Source organism: Nerophis lumbriciformis, linkage group LG19 (genome assembly GCF_033978685.3).
Source record: "Nerophis lumbriciformis linkage group LG19, RoL_Nlum_v2.1, whole genome shotgun sequence".
In the NCBI taxonomy this organism is placed as follows: domain Eukaryota; kingdom Metazoa; phylum Chordata; class Actinopteri; order Syngnathiformes; family Syngnathidae; genus Nerophis; species Nerophis lumbriciformis.
Genome location: NC_084566.2, coordinates 33,752,765 through 33,768,445, shown reverse-complemented (window position 1 = coordinate 33,768,445; position 15,681 = coordinate 33,752,765). Strand labels below are relative to the sequence as shown.

The 15,681-nt window shown below is 44.0% G+C and overlaps 1 protein-coding gene across 1 annotated transcript in view; it reads right to left on the bottom strand.

The window, feature by feature from the left end:
* The window catches only part of LOC133618479 (rho GTPase-activating protein 29-like), a 104,703-nt gene extending 98,311 nt beyond the window's left edge, over nucleotides 1-6,392 (bottom strand). Inside the window, exon 1 of the mRNA XM_061978867.2 lies at nucleotides 6,028-6,392. Coding sequence (XP_061834851.1) covers nucleotides 6,028-6,313 — 286 coding nt within the window. The 5' untranslated portion in view covers nucleotides 6,314-6,392. The remainder of the gene's footprint in view (nucleotides 1-6,027) is intronic.
* Nucleotides 6,393-15,681: the final 9,289 nt, after the last annotated feature.

Here is a 15,681-nt window from a genome sequence, read left to right as displayed (position 1 = left end):
TACCCAGAACCCCTTGCAGCACTAACTCTTCCGGGACGCTACAATATACACCCCCCGCTACCCCCAACCCCGCCCACCTCAACCTCCTCATGCTCTCTCAGGGAGAGCATGTCTCAAATTCCAAGCTGCTGTTTTTGAGGCATGTTAAAAAAAAATAATGCACTTTGTGACTTCAATAATAAATATGGCAGTGCCATGTTGGCATTTTTTTCCATAACTTGAGTTGATTTTTTTGGAAAACCTTGTTACATTGTTTAATGCATCCAGCGGGGCATCACAACAAAATTAGGCATAATAATGTGTTAATTCCACGACTGTATATATCGGTATCGGTTGATATCGGAATCGGTAATTAAGAGTTGGATAATATCGGAATATCGGATATCGGACATCTCTAATTAAAATATTATTTTGGTTGACATTTTCCACTAAAACTGAAGCATACTAAAAACCAAGGTACCACCGTATCCTAAATCCGTTGTGGGATGACTCGAAGCACCACGCACAGACGCACACACACACACACACACACACCGATACAAGTACGAGCTATGACTCACTCACAGAGAGAGGTCTTACTCCTCCAAGCAGAGGAATGGTTAAACAACTCACTCCTGCTGCCAGGCACACTGTTGGACCCTAGTGTGTGTGTGTGTGTGTGTGTGTGTGTGTGTGTGTGTGTGTGTGTGTGTGTGTGTGTGTGTGTGTGTGTGTGTGTGTGTGTGTGTATGTGTGTGTACGTATGTACAGTAGAGGTCAAACTGCAGCTAAACCAATGTAGCATAAAAAAGAATCACAATCTAGTGCAGTCTGCAGTGAAACTGTATCAGCAGTATGACACGCAAGGCATGTGATGACAGGACTCTTCATTAGGTGTACATGCACCATACAATACAAGAGCGGCATCAAACGTTTCTACCTAAAACGCTCACTTTTGACTCACAATCGTGTTTATTGATCGTGTCAAAGTACACATCCTGGCACTTGCAACTGTCACACACACACACACACACGCACAAAGTGACACTCACTTAAAGTTAAAGTACCAATGATTGTCACACACACACACTCGGTGTGGTGAAATTTGTCCTCTGCATTTGACCCATCACCCTTGATCACCCCCTGGGAGGTGAGGGGAGCAGTGGGCAGCAGCGGTGGCTGCGCCCGGGAATCATTTTTGGTGATTTAACCCCCAATTCCAACCCTTGATGCTGAGTGCCAAGTAACATAAAGGAGGGATGCTTAGATTAGTTAAAGTTAAAGTACCAATGATTGTCACACACACTAGGTGTGGCGAAATTATTCTCTGCATTTGACCCATCACCCTTGATCACCCCCTGGGAGGTGAGGGGAGCAGTGGGCAGCAGCGGTGGCCACGCCTGGGAATCATTTTTGGTGATTTAACCCCCAATTCCAACCCTTGATGCTGAGTGCCAAGCAGGGAGGTAATGGGTCCCATTTTATAGTCTTTGGTATGACTCGGTCGGGGTTTGAACTCACAACCTACCGATCTCAGCACAGACACTCTAACCACTAGGGTTTTATGGTGCCAATTCCGATACCAATCACCCATGAATGAGATTGGCATACAGCACACAAATGCTGATACTGATCACATGTTTTAATAGTAAATTGTTAATATATTTATGCTTTATGCACTTTTATTACAACTGCTTGATCAAAAAAAGTCAACAATACACAATAACTAGACTAAAGTAAAAAAAAATACAACAGCCGTGTACAGTTGATACTACAATGATTATAATGATATCTACAACGATTGTATTGATATTTTTTATTATCTCAACTGTTTTTGTCATTTTTGTTCGTAAACTCAGTAAATATGTGCCAGGACATAGGAGGACTTTAAGTATGACCAATGTATTGATATGTAGTGTGTATAAGAGTGTTTCAGTAGGGTGTGTGAGAGTGTTTCAGTAGTGTATAAGAGTGTTTCAGTAGGGTGTGTGAGAGAAAAACATTTCAGTTGTTTATGTGAGAGCATTTCAGTAGTGTATGTAAGAGCATTTCAGTAGTGTATGTGAGAACATTTCAGTAGTGTGTATAAGAGAAAAATATTGGGACAGTAGTTTTCTGTTAAGTGCTTTGATTGCCAGCGGGCCAAAGGAAAATCTATACCTGTTGAGTTGGTATGTTGCTGTTCTGTAGCGTTTACCACTTGGCATCAACACAATATCACTAGGGTTGATGTTCGAAACCGGTTCTCCCGGTTGTTCGATAAGAAAATAACCGTTCGATAACAAAATAACCGATTCCATGGACTCGAATCCCTTTTTGAGAACCGGTTCCCGTTATCAAGGCCACTATAGTAAAGAAAAAGAGTTGCTTCTTTATTCAAATCCCTGGGAACGAATCCCGTCCCACAAGAAATGCCCTGTGGAACATCACAGGAAATGACGTAGCTCAGTCTAATGACTGAGCTACGAAATGACGTAGCTCAGTCTAATGACTGAGGTACGTCATTTCCTGTGGTGTCACACAAGCAGCAAAAATAATGGACCGGAAAAAACGCCTCAAGGCATGGCTATTCACCTATAGCAGGGGTCGGCAACTCTAGAGCCGCATGCGGCTCTTTAGCGCCGCCCTCGTGGCTCTCTGGAGCTTTTTCAAAAATGTATGAAAATGAAAAAAGATGAGGGGAAAAAAAATTGTTTTTGTTTTAATATGGTTTCTGTAGGAGGACAAACATGACACAAACCTCCCTAATTGTTATAAAGCACACTGTTTATATTAAACATGCTTCACTGATTCGAGTATTATATTTTGTCCTACTAATTTTGGCGGTCCTTTAACTCACCAAAGTTTGTTTACATGTATAACTTTCTCCGACTTTCTAGGACGTGTTTTATGCCGCTTCTTTTTCTGTCTCATTTTGTCCACCAAACTTTTAATGTTGTGCATGAATGCACAAAGGTGAGTTTTGCTGATGTTATTGACTTGTGTGGAGTGCTAATCAGACATATTTGGTCACTGCATGACTGCAAGCTAATCGATGCTAACATGCTATTTAGGCTAGCTATATGTACATATTGCATCATTATGCCTCATTTGTAGCTATATTTGAGGTCATTTAGTTTCCTTTAAGTCCTCTTAATTCAATGTATATCTCATGACACACTATCTGTATGTAATATGGCTTTTAATTGGTTGCGGCTCCAGACAGATTTGTTTTTGTATTTTTGGTCCAATATGGCTCTTTCAACATTTTGGGTTGCCGACCCCTGACCTATAGTGATCACAGAGACAGGTTGTTTTTGTGTTACTGTACATATTTGTTTTTCTGAATAATCCCACTTAATATACTTTGGGTAACAACAGTCAATATATGTACCGTATTTTCCGCACTATTAGCCGCACCTAAAAACCACAAATTTACTCAAAAGCTGACAGTGCGGTTTATAACCCGGTGCGCTTTATATATGGATTAATATTAAGATTCATTTTCATAAAGTTTCGGTCTCGCAACTACGGTAAACAGCCGCCATCTTTTTTCCCCGTAGAAGAGGAAGTGCTTCTTCTTCTACGCAAGCAACCGCCAAGGTAAGCACCCGCCCCCATAGAACAGGAAGCGCTTCTTCTTCTACTGTAAGCAACCACCCGCCCGCGTAGAAGAAGAAGAAGCGCGCGGATATTACGTTTCATTTCCTTTGTGTGTTTACATCTGTAAAGACCACAAAATGGCTCCTACTAAGCGACAGGTTTCCGGTTCATGAAAAGACGCAATCTCTCCATTCGCACACGGACTACTATTTCACAGCAACTGCCTAAAGACTTTCAAGAAAAGCTGGCTACTTTCCGTGCATATTGTAAAAACAAGATAGCTGAAAAAAAGATCCGGCCAGAGAACATTATCAACATGGACGAGGTTCCACTGACTTTTGATATTCCTGTGAACCGCACTGTGGATACAACGGGAGCACGTACGGTGAATATTCGCACCACAGGGAATGAGAAGTCATCCTTCACTGTGGTTCTAGCTTGCCATGCTAATGGCCAGAAACTTCCACCCATGGTGATATTCAAAAGGAAGACCTTGCCAAAAGAGACCTTTCCAGCCGGCGTCATCATAAAAGCTAACTCGAAGGGATGGATGAAGAAAAGATGAGCGAGTGGTTAAGGTAAGTTTACGCGAAGAGGCCGGGTGGCTTTTTTCACGCAGCTCCGTCCATGTTGATATACGACTCCATGCGCGCCCACATCACGCTGGTTTTTAATATATTATTAAAGTTTGACTGACCTATCTGACTGTTTTTTTGACATTCCTTTAGCGCAGTTAGATGCGGCTTATAACACGGGGCGGCTTATAGGTGGACAAAGTTTTGAAATATGCCGTTCATTGAAGGCGCGGCTTATAACCCAGGGCGCCTTATGGTGCGGAAAATACGGTATATATATATTTTTAGGGGGGTAACAGTCAATATTTATTTATTTATTTTATTTCATTTTTTTCTTATAAAATAAAAGTGAGCTTTTGTTTAACCAAATATTGTGTTTTTTTCCCATATACAACAACCTATCTGGATTCGATAAGGAATCGGTTCGATAAGAGGATTCGATAATGGGCTCGAACTCGATAATTTCTTATCAAACATTATCCCTAAATTTCACTATTTTTGAGTGATTTTAAGACCCTGCTTCCACACGGTCTTGTCGGATATTTCTTGAAGGGAACAAGGGCGCTGTAAGCCAATTATTTTACCAGCCCTCTTGATAGGGTTTTCAAGTTGGGTTTTGAGCTTGACAAGCTTTCCAAACCATGTGGAGATGCCACAACGGACGACAGATTCAATGCTTGCCTTATAAAACAAACATCGTGATATTGCTTGCCAAACCGTGGGCCCTGAGCCTCCTTAGAAAGTGAATACGGGAGCAAGCGGAGTCAACTTGGTTGGCCCAAGTTAAATACAAACAATAAGTCATTCCACCTTAATAACTTGCAAAGCATTTCTTATAGGAAGCCATCCTGTTAAAGCAAGCCTGGCTTGGGGCTTTTTAGTCACAGACCACATTCTTAACCACTTTGTCGGTGTCAGTCATCAAGAAAATCTTCCGACACTGTCTTGATTCTTAGATGTCTTCACGCAACATTCCAACATTCCTAGAATGTGCTGCAATCGTGTGTTAAAATGTGTCAGAAAGGTTACCAAATACTGCAGTGTTGTCTCGCCGACTCCATATCGACCTTTTGGAGTGATACAAAGATACCAACAATGCAGCCCTGACCATTGGCCGATATCGTTCCGATCCGATATCGCCACAAATAACACAAACCTTCTACTTATTTTTTATTTGGGGAATGTTAGAAAAGGTATGTTGTAATGTATTTAGTTGTTATATCTTGTTTTCTTGCACTTCTGAAGTATGCATTTATTTTAGTTCGTCCTCGGTGTGGTGCCGTAGCCCGGAAGTAGTCTTTGCCATTAAGTTGAATGTGCCAATCGTGTTTTTGTTATACTATAAGTATTGTACTTATTACACACCAGCTATTTGAATGAAATAGCATGTTCACTCCTGGGGAGGTGAGGGGAGCAGCGAGCAGCAGCAGTGGCCGCGCTCGAGAATCATTTTGGTGATTTAACCCCCAATTCCAACCCTTGATGCTGAGTGCCAAGCAGGGGGGTAATGGGTCCCATTTTTATAGTCTTTGGTATGACTTGGGCCGGGGTTCGAACTCACGACCTTCCAGTCTCAGGGCGGACACTCTAACCACTGAGCAGAAAACCGAACTATTTGAGGAATCAGACTAATTTAGTGCATGGAAACTGATCCATGCAAGGCGCTGACCATGATCCATCAGGAGCAAGGGGGGGAAGTGTCTTGCCCAAGGACACAGCGGCCCTGACTAAGATGGCAGAGGCAGAAATCGAACCTGGAACCTTCAAGTTGCTCGCACAGCCGTTCTATTATCCTCACTACGCCGGCAACCCTTAAGATTTTTACCGCTACAGTTTGACCCTGGAACAGATTATTTCTACATCCTGCGTGCCGAGCATCTTCAGGGCTCACCTGGACTCTGGAAAGCCTCCTTGAGGTGCAGCAGGGTGTTGGCAAACCACCTGACGTCGTTCACCAGCTGCATCACGTACTCCGGGTCCACCCCCGGCGCCCCGACGGGACAGGACGACAAGTCCACGCCGCTTAAGAGGCCCGGGTCCTTGGACCTGCACCGGCCGCCGTCCCAGGTCTTGGTGGACCCCGTGGACAGGGACCCCGTGAGGGAGTTGGAGTGGTGACGGCCCGCGCCATGATTAGCGTGCCGTTTGCCGCCTACGGCACTGCTCTTCCGTAGCATCCTGGCAGGAGGCGGGGGCCGCTACCCTATGAGGCGGGTAGCTAGTGGACTCCACGCTGGTCTGGACGCTGGATGGCTTCCACTGGAGACACAGGGGAGGAGAAGATCATGTTTTGTACCTTAAACAGAACGAAATGGACTGGAATGACTTGTAATAATAATAATAATAATAATAATAATAATAATAGATTTTATTTGTAAAAAGCACTTTACATTAAGTAAACAACCTCAAAGTGTTAGTGTATTAAAAAAATACAAATAAAAAGATAATAAAAAATAAATACAAATTAAAAACTAGAACAGCCAAAAAGCTAAAACTAGTATGCACTGGAAGTCTCTCCAGAGAGTGGTGAGGACGGCGGAAAAGATCATTAGGACTCCTCTTCCTCCTATCCAGGAGATCGCAAAAAGCCGCTGCCTGACCAGGGCTCAGAAAATCTGCAAAGACCTCCCCCCCCACAAAGGACTGTTTTCACTGCTGGACTCTAGAAAGAGGTTCCGCAGCCTCCGAAGCAGAACCTCCAGGTTCTGTAACAGCTTCTTCCCTCAAGCCGTAAGACCCTTGAACGCATAATAATTAAATTATCCCCTCAACTCCCCCCAAAATGGATTAACTCGCTGGAATAAAAAAAGACAATATAACATACATCCATAAACGTGGACGCATGTGAAAAAGTGCAATATATTTATCTGTACAGTAATCTATTTATTTATTTATATATTTTTATATATATTTATTTATTTTATATATATATATTTATATATGCACCTTACCTACCATGAGCTTATGTAACGAAATTTCGTTCTTATCTGTGCTGTAAAGTTCAAATTTGAATGACAATAAAAAGGAAGTCTAAGTCTAAGTCTAATTAGGGCAACAACTAACGATTAATTTGATAATCGATTAATCCGTCGATGATTACTTCGATTAATCGATTAATAATCGGATAAAAGAGACAAACTACATTTCTATCCTTTCCAGTATTTTATTGAAAAAACCCAGCATACTGGCACTATACTTATTTTGATTATTGTTTCTCAGCTGTTTGTACATGTTGCAGTTTATAAATAAAGGTTTATAAAAAAAATTAAAAAAAGTAATATAAATAAATAAAACTGCCTCTGCACATGCGCATAGCATAGATCCAACGAATCGATGACTAAATTAATCGCCAACTATTTTTATAATCGATTTTAATCGATTAGTTGTTGCAGCCCTAGTATGCATATATCTAAAAAAAAGGCTTTTTAAAAAAAAAAAAAAAAAAGGTTTTTAAGCCTTTTTTAAAAGCATTCACAGTCTGTGGTGCCCTCAGGTGGTCAGGGAGAGCGTTCCACAAACTGGGGGCGACGGAGCTCAATACCGGACTGCCTTTAAAAGGTATTTCAACGCAATACTCTAATGGGAGAAAGCGCTATAATACGATGAAATTTGAATGTTGTTGTCGTGTGCACTGCGACCAGTCCAGGTGTACCCAGACACCAAAGTCAGCTAGTGTTGGCTCTAGCAGAGCGGTATGCTGGAAAAATGATTAGGGTTTATATTAGGGCTGCAACAACTAATCGATTTAATCGATTATAAAAAAATAGTTGGCGATTAATTTAGTCTAGTCTATGCTATGCGCATGCGTAGAGGCTACTTTTTATTTTTATTTTATTTTAATAAACCTTTATTTATAAACTGCAACATGTACAAACAGCTGAGAAACAATCAAAATAAGTATAGTGCCAGTATGCTGTTTTTTGTGTGTTTTTTTCCAATAAAATACTGGAAAGCATAGAAATGTAGTTTGTCTCTTTTATCCGATTATTAATCGATTAATCGAAGTAATAATCGACAGATTAATCGATTATCAAATTAGTTGTGAGTTGCAGCCCTAGTTTATATGGAAAAACAGAACAGCGATAGACTAAATCTCAGTCGAGTGAGCAGTTTCGAAGGAGATTATTTTGAGTTGAGTTTGAGTGTATTTGGAACATGCATGCGTACAACATGATACATCACAATTTCCAGTTCCTCTATTCAACATGCTCGAAAAGGAGTAGGAAGAAGCAGAGTTTATTTAATCCTACCCCTTTTCCTTTACATAGCAGTTGCTAAAACTTTTGTTCACTTCCTGTTCTCAATTTACTCACAATATACTCCATTAGTAACCACAATAAAAATAAATAAATAATAATTGGTGAAGTAAGTTATATTTCATATGGTGAGATGAGTAGGATTATATTGAAAATGAATGGATGGATGAGATAAATCCAGAATGTTTATCATGGTTCTTCTTCTTTGTACTTTGTAAACATTACTACTGAAACCCACTACTACCGACCACGCAGTCTGATAGTTTATATATCAATGATGAAATCTTAACATTGCAACACATGCCAATACGGCCGGGTTAGTTTACTAAAGTGCAATTTTAAATTTTGCGCGAAATATCCTGCTGAAAACGTCTCAGTATGATGACGTCAGCGCGTGACGTCACGGATTGTAGAGGACATTTTGGGACAGCATGGTGGCCAGCTATTAAGTCGTCTGTTTCATCGCAAAATTCCACAGTATTCTGGACATCTGTGTTGGTGAATCTTTTGCAATTTGTTCAATGAACAATGGAGACAGCAAAGAAGAAAGCTGTAGGTGGGAAGCGGTGTATTGCGGCCAGTGGCTGCAGCAACACAAACACAGCCGGTGTTTCATTGGTTACATTCCCGAAAGATGACAGTCAAGCTTTACCATTGGCCTGTGGAGAACTGGGACAACAGAGACTCTTACCAGGAGGACTTTGAGTTGGATACGCAGACACGGTACCGTGAGTACGCTTCCAAACATTTGATCGCTTGCCCGTACGTGCGTGCCGCTATGTGCATGTCACGTATGTAACTTTGGGGACTTTTGCTGTATGAACTTTGGGGAGGTGAACGGTACTTTGGGCTGTGGGATTGAGTGTGTTGTGCAGGTGTTTGAGTTGTATTGGCGGGTTATATGGACGGGAGGGGGGAGGTGTTTGTTATGCGGGATTAATTTGTGGCATATTAAATATAAGCCTGGTTGTGTTGTGGCTAATAGAGTATATATATGTCTTGTGTTTAATTACTGTTTTAGTCATTCCCAGCTGAATATCAGGTCCCACCCGCCTCTCACAGCATCTTCCCTATCTGAATCACTCCCACTGCCCTCTAGTCCTTCACTCTCACTTTCCTCATCTTTCATCCTCGCTCAAATTAATGGGGAAATCGTCGCTTTCTCGGTCCGAATCGCTCTCACTGCTGGTGGCCATGATTGTAAACAATGTGCAGATGTGAGGAGCTCCACAACCTGTGACGTCACGCGCATATCGTCTGCTACTTCCGGTACAGGCAAGGCTTTTTTATCAGCGACCAAAAGTTGCGAACTTTATCGTCGATGTTCTCTACTAAATCCTTTCAGCAAAAATATGGCAATATCGCAAAATGATCAAGTATGACACATAGAATGGACCTGCTATCCCCGTTTGAATAAGAAAATCGCATTTCAGTAGGCCTTTAAGTTTTAAGAGTTTCTTCAAGTGGATCATATTAGTACATTGTTTGATTTATTTGCTTAATCCAGTGGTTCTTAACCTGGGTTCGATCGAACCCTAGGGGTTTGACGGAGCCTCCGCCACGGAGGTAAAGACACATCCGACTTATCGTGTAAATAAAAACTTCTCCCTAACAGCGTATTATGGATACCCCCAAACAATACTTGTGAGTGTTGATGACACAGCTTTGCAACACTTGATATTCTAGTTTCAAGCATGTTTTACTCAATATAGGTCATCAAATCTCAGCAACAAGCTGTAATATCTTACTGAGATCATTTAGGACCAAAACCCTTAAAACAAGTAAAACACTCTAACGTAAAATCTGCTTAGTGAGAAGAATTATCTTATCAGACAGAAAATAAGCAAATATCACCCTTATTTGAGATATTTCATCTTACTTAGGTGTCAGTTTTTGCAGTGTAGCGCGCAGTAGAGTTTTAGGAATTTCATTACCAGATTAAATTAATTTAATAAAAACAATGATTCTTTAATAAGTTAAAACTGCATTTGCACGTTTTTAAGATGTTTACTTCTTGATTGCATGAATTAATAAACAATTTGTTTGACCTTTGAGTTTGAATATAACTAAAGTTATCTCTTATTTGTTTTCCTTAAGATGCATATATATATATATATATATATATATATATATATTTCTTTTTCTTTTTTTTTCTTTTTTTTCTTTTTTTACCACATTTCCAGCCATTGACTTGACTTTTTAAGAATTCTTAGTCAATATTTAGAAAATAAAATTTAAAATTAATGTCTCTATGACGAGAATATATAACTTGATTGTACTAAAGTAAACATATTGGATGTTTGGAAAATAAGCTGCTAGCTTACTGTACGTTTACTAGCCACAATGTAACATAGCTCATACTAAGATAAACACTACTACTACAACATAAAATCGATAGTAACTGTCAGAAAATAACAATTAAACCTTCATTTAGAAAAACATTTTAAAAGCAGAGTTTTTAAATGAAAATGATGCGTTCAGTTAAAAAACAGTCGACTCTTTGAAATGTCTTGCTGGCAAAGGAAAAAAAACAAACTCACCTGTTCGGTACTCGGGTGACATGTCAGCAAATATATCCACACAGTACTTTAGTCAAAAGGAGGTAAAAAAATAAATAAATACAAAAAAAAAACGAGCTAAAAAGAGTTTAAAAATAGTCTGCTCGGCTCGACCGCTCATCGGTTTTTCTGCAGGCTGGAGGACCGACAACTCTCAAATCACTCGTAATTTACCAGCGCGCATGTCACGTGAGGCTCTAGGCGGACTCTGATTGGACGACTTCTCTTGGGAAGGCGCGGCTTCGAGACGCCTTCTGGACGAGCGGACGTTTGGATTTTCAACCTTAATCCTCCAAGAAAAAAAACAACGACTGAGTCATCATATCTCACTTCAGTAAACGTTGACAACATTTCACAGAAAATATTTAACGTGGGGAGATCGATTGAAACCGATTGATTAGTTAGTTACCGTTCAACCAAATATAAATTGTTGTTTCCGAGCAACACTTGAACATGTGCTCTCTATGGCGGAAAACTGTATATGAATAACATCAAATAATTGTTTATTTTTTGTTTGTTTACATTTTTTAATTTTTTTAAATAAAAAATAAAAAATCTTAGTAATGGCTATCATATTTTTTTTAGTTTAAAATTTGGGTTTACTGGATAATTATGTTTTTCATTGTAGCAGAGGTACAGTATATGTTGTAAATGCTGCCATCTAGTGTGCAAAAAACTGTATTGCACCCAAGCAAGGGGTTTGTACACTCCCTCGTCTAACCACATCATTAAAGTACGCCTTTCGCAATAATCCAACTACACATATTACAAACCACAGCAAACATAATTAACATTAATTTAACAATGTTTATTATCAATCAATCTAAGTTTACTTATAAAGCCCTTAATCACAAATGTCTCAAAGGGCTGCACAAGCCACAATGACATCCTTGGCTCAGATTCCACATCAGGGCAAGAAAAAAACTCAACCTAATGGGTCCACCTGGGTGACCGGGTCAATGGATGCCGAGTGGCTAGGGTTAATAATGTTAGAGTCCAGTCCATAGTGGGGTCATGTAGACACTTTGAGGCGCAGAGACGTCACCGACTGATGCGTAAGGAGTGGTCTACCCTGGGTCCCGACTTCATGTGAGAGTCCAGTCCATTGGGAGGCCAGCGGGGGCTCCTCTTGAATGGGGACAAGTCAGCAGCGCAGAGACGTCACCGACTGATGCGTAAGGAGTGGTCTACCCTGGGTCCCGACTTCATGTGAGAGTCCAGTCCATTGGGAGGCCAGCGGGGGCTCCTCTTGAATGGGGACAAGTCAGCAGCGCAGAGACGTCGCCAACAGATGCATAAGGAGTGGTCTACCCTGGGTCCCGACTTCATGTGAGAGTCCAGTCCATTGGGAGGCCAGCAGGGGTTCCTCTTGAATGGAGACAAGTCAGCAGCGCAGAGATGTCGCCAACTGATGCGTAAGGAGTGGTCTACCCTGGGTCCCGACTTCATGTGATAGTGCAGTCCATTGGGAGGCCAGCAGGGGATCCTCTTGAATGGAGACAAGTCAGCAGCGCAGAGACGTCGCCAACTGATGCATAAGGAGTGGTCTACCCTGGGTCCCGACTTCATGTGAGAGTCTAGCCCATTGGGAGGCCAGCAGGGGATCCTCTTGAATGGAGACAAGTCAGCAGCGCAGAGACATCACCAACTGATGCATAAGGAGTGGTCTGCCCTGGGTCCCGGCTTCATGTGAGAGTCCAGTCCATTGGGAGGTCAGCAGGGGATCCTCTTGAATGGAGACAAGTCAGCAGCGCAGAGACGTCGCCAACTGATGCATAAGGAGTGGTCTACCCCGGGTCCCGACTTCATGTCAAAGTCCAGTCCATTGGGAGGCCAGCAGGGGATCCTCTTGAATGGAGACAAGTCAGCAGCGCAGAGACGTCGCCAACTGATGCGTAAGGAGTGGTCTACCCTGGGTCCCGACTTCATGTGAGAGTCCAGTCCATTGGGAGGCCAGCAGGGGATCCTCTTGAATGGAGACAAGTCAGCAGCGCAGAGACGTCGCCAACAGATGCATAAGGAGTGGTCTACCCTGGGTCCCGACTTCATGTGAGAGTCCAGTCCATTGGGAGGCCAGCAGGGGATCCTCTTGAATGGAGACAAGTCAGCAGCGCAGAGACGTCACCAACTGATGCATAAGGAGTGGTCTACCCTGGGTCCCGAATTCATGTGAGAGTCCAGTCCATTGGGAGGCCAGCAGGGGATCCTCTTGAATGGAGACAAGTCAGCAGCGCAGAGATGTCGCCAACTGATGCGTAAGGAGTGGTCTACCCTGGGTCCCGACTTCATGTGATAGTGCAGTCCATTGGGAGGCCAGCAGGGGATCCTCTTGAATGGAGACAAGTCAGCAGCGCAGAGACGTCGCCAACTGATGCATAAGGAGTGGTCTACCCCGGGTCCCGACTTCATGTCAAAGTCCAGTCCATTGGGAAGCCAGCAGGGGATCCTCTTGAATGGAGACAAGTCAGCAGCGCAGAGACGTCGCCAACTGATGCATAAGGAGTGGTCTACCCTGGATCCCGACTTCATGTCAAAGTCCAGTCCATTGGGAGGCCAGCAGGGGATCCTCTTGAATGGAGACAAGTCAGCAGCGCAGAGACGTCGCCAACAGATGCATAAGGAGTGGTCTACCCTGGGTCCCGACTTCATGTGAGAGTCCAGTCTATTGGGAGGCCTGCAGGGGATCCTCTTGAATGGAGACAAGTCAGCAGCGCAGAGACGTCGCCAACTGATGCATAAGGAGTGGTCTACCCTGGGTCCCGACTTCATGTGAGAGTCCAGTCCATTGGGAGGCCAGCAGGGGATCCTCTTGAATGGAGACACGTCAGCAGCGCAGAGACGTCACCAACTGATGCATAAGGAGTGGTCTACCCTGGGTCCCGACTTCATGTGAGAGTCCAGTCCATTGGGAGGCCAGCAGGGGATCCTCTTGAATGGAGACAAGTCAGCAGCCCAGAGATGTCGCCAACTGATGCATAAGGAGTGGTCTACCCTGGGTCCCGACTTCATGTCAAAGTCCAGTCCATTGGGAGGCCAGCAGGGGATCCTCTTGAATGGAGACAAGTCAGCAGCGCAGAGACGTCGCCAACAGATGCATAAGGAGTGGTCTACCCTGGGTCCCGACTTCATGTGAGAGTCCAGTCCATTGGGAGGCCAGCAGGGGATCCTCTTGAATGGAGACAAGTCAGCAGCGCAGAGACGTCACCAACTGATGCATAAGGAGTGGTCTACCCTGGGTCCCGACTTCATGTGAGAGTCCAGTCCATTGGGAGGCCAGCAGGGGATCCTCTTGAATGGAGACAAGTCAGCAGCGCAGAGATGTCGCCAACTGATGCGTAAGGAGTGGTCTACCCTGGGTCCCGACTTCATGTGATAGTGCAGTCCATTGGGAGGCCAGCAGGGGATCCTCTTGAATGGAGACAAGTCAGCAGCGCAGAGACGTCGCCAACTGATGCATAAGGAGTGGTCTACCCCGGGTCCCGACTTCATGTCAAAGTCCAGTCCATTGGGAAGCCAGCAGGGGATCCTCTTGAATGGAGACAAGTCAGCAGCGCAGAGACGTCGCCAACTGATGCGTAAGGAGTGGTCTACCCTGTGTCCTGACTTCATGTGAGAGTCCAGTCTATTGGGAGGCCTGCAGGGGATCCTCTTGAATGGAGACAAGTCAGCAGGGCAGAGACATCGCCAACTGATGCATAAGGAGTGGTCTACCCTGGGTGCCGACTTCATGTGAGAGTCCAGTCCATTGGGAGGCCAGCAGGGGATCCTCTTGAATGGAGACAAGTCAGCAGCGCAGAGACGTCGCCAACTGATGCGTAAGGAGTGGTCTACCCTGGGTCCTGACTTCATGTGAGAGTCCAGTCTATTGGGAGGCCTGCAGGGGATCCTCTTGAATGGAGACAAGTCAGCAGCGCAGAGACATCACCAACTGATGCATAAGGAGTGGTCTACCCTGGGTCCCGACTTCATGTGAGAGTCCAGTCCATTGGGAGGCCAGCAGGGGATCCTCTTGAATGGAGACAAGTCAGCAGCGCAGAGACGTCGCCAACTGATGCGTAAGGAGTGGTCTACCCTGGGTCCCGACTTCATGTGAGAGTCCAGTCCATTGGGAGGCCAGCAGGGGATCCTCTTGAATGGAGACAAGTCAGCAGCGCAGGGACGTCACCAACTGATACATAAGGAGAGGTCTACCCTGGGTCCTGACTCTATGTGAGAGTCCAGTCCATTGGGAGGCCTGCAGGGGATCCTCTTGAATGGAGACAAGTTAGCAGCGCAGAGACGTCGCCAACTGATGCGTAAGGAGTGGTCTACCCTGGGTCCCGACTTCATGTGAGAGTGCAGTCCATTGGGAGGCCAGCAGGGGATCCTCTTGAATGGAGACAAGTCAGCAGCGCAGAGACGTCGCCAACTGATGCGTAAGGAGTGGTCTACCCTGGTTCCCGACTTCATGTGAGAGTCCAGTCCATTGGGAGGCCAGCAGGGGATCCTCTTGAATGGAGACAAGTCAGCAGCGCAGGGACGTCGCCAACTGATGCATAAGGAGTGGTCTACCCTGGGTCCCGACTTCATGTGAGAGTCCAGTCTATTGGGAGGCCTGCAGGGGATCCTCTTGAATGGAGACAAGTCAGCAGCGCAGAGACGTCACCAACTGATGCATAAGGAGTGGTCTACCCTTGGTCCCGGCTTCATGTGAGAGTCCAGTCCATTGGGAGGCTAGCAGGGGATCCTCTT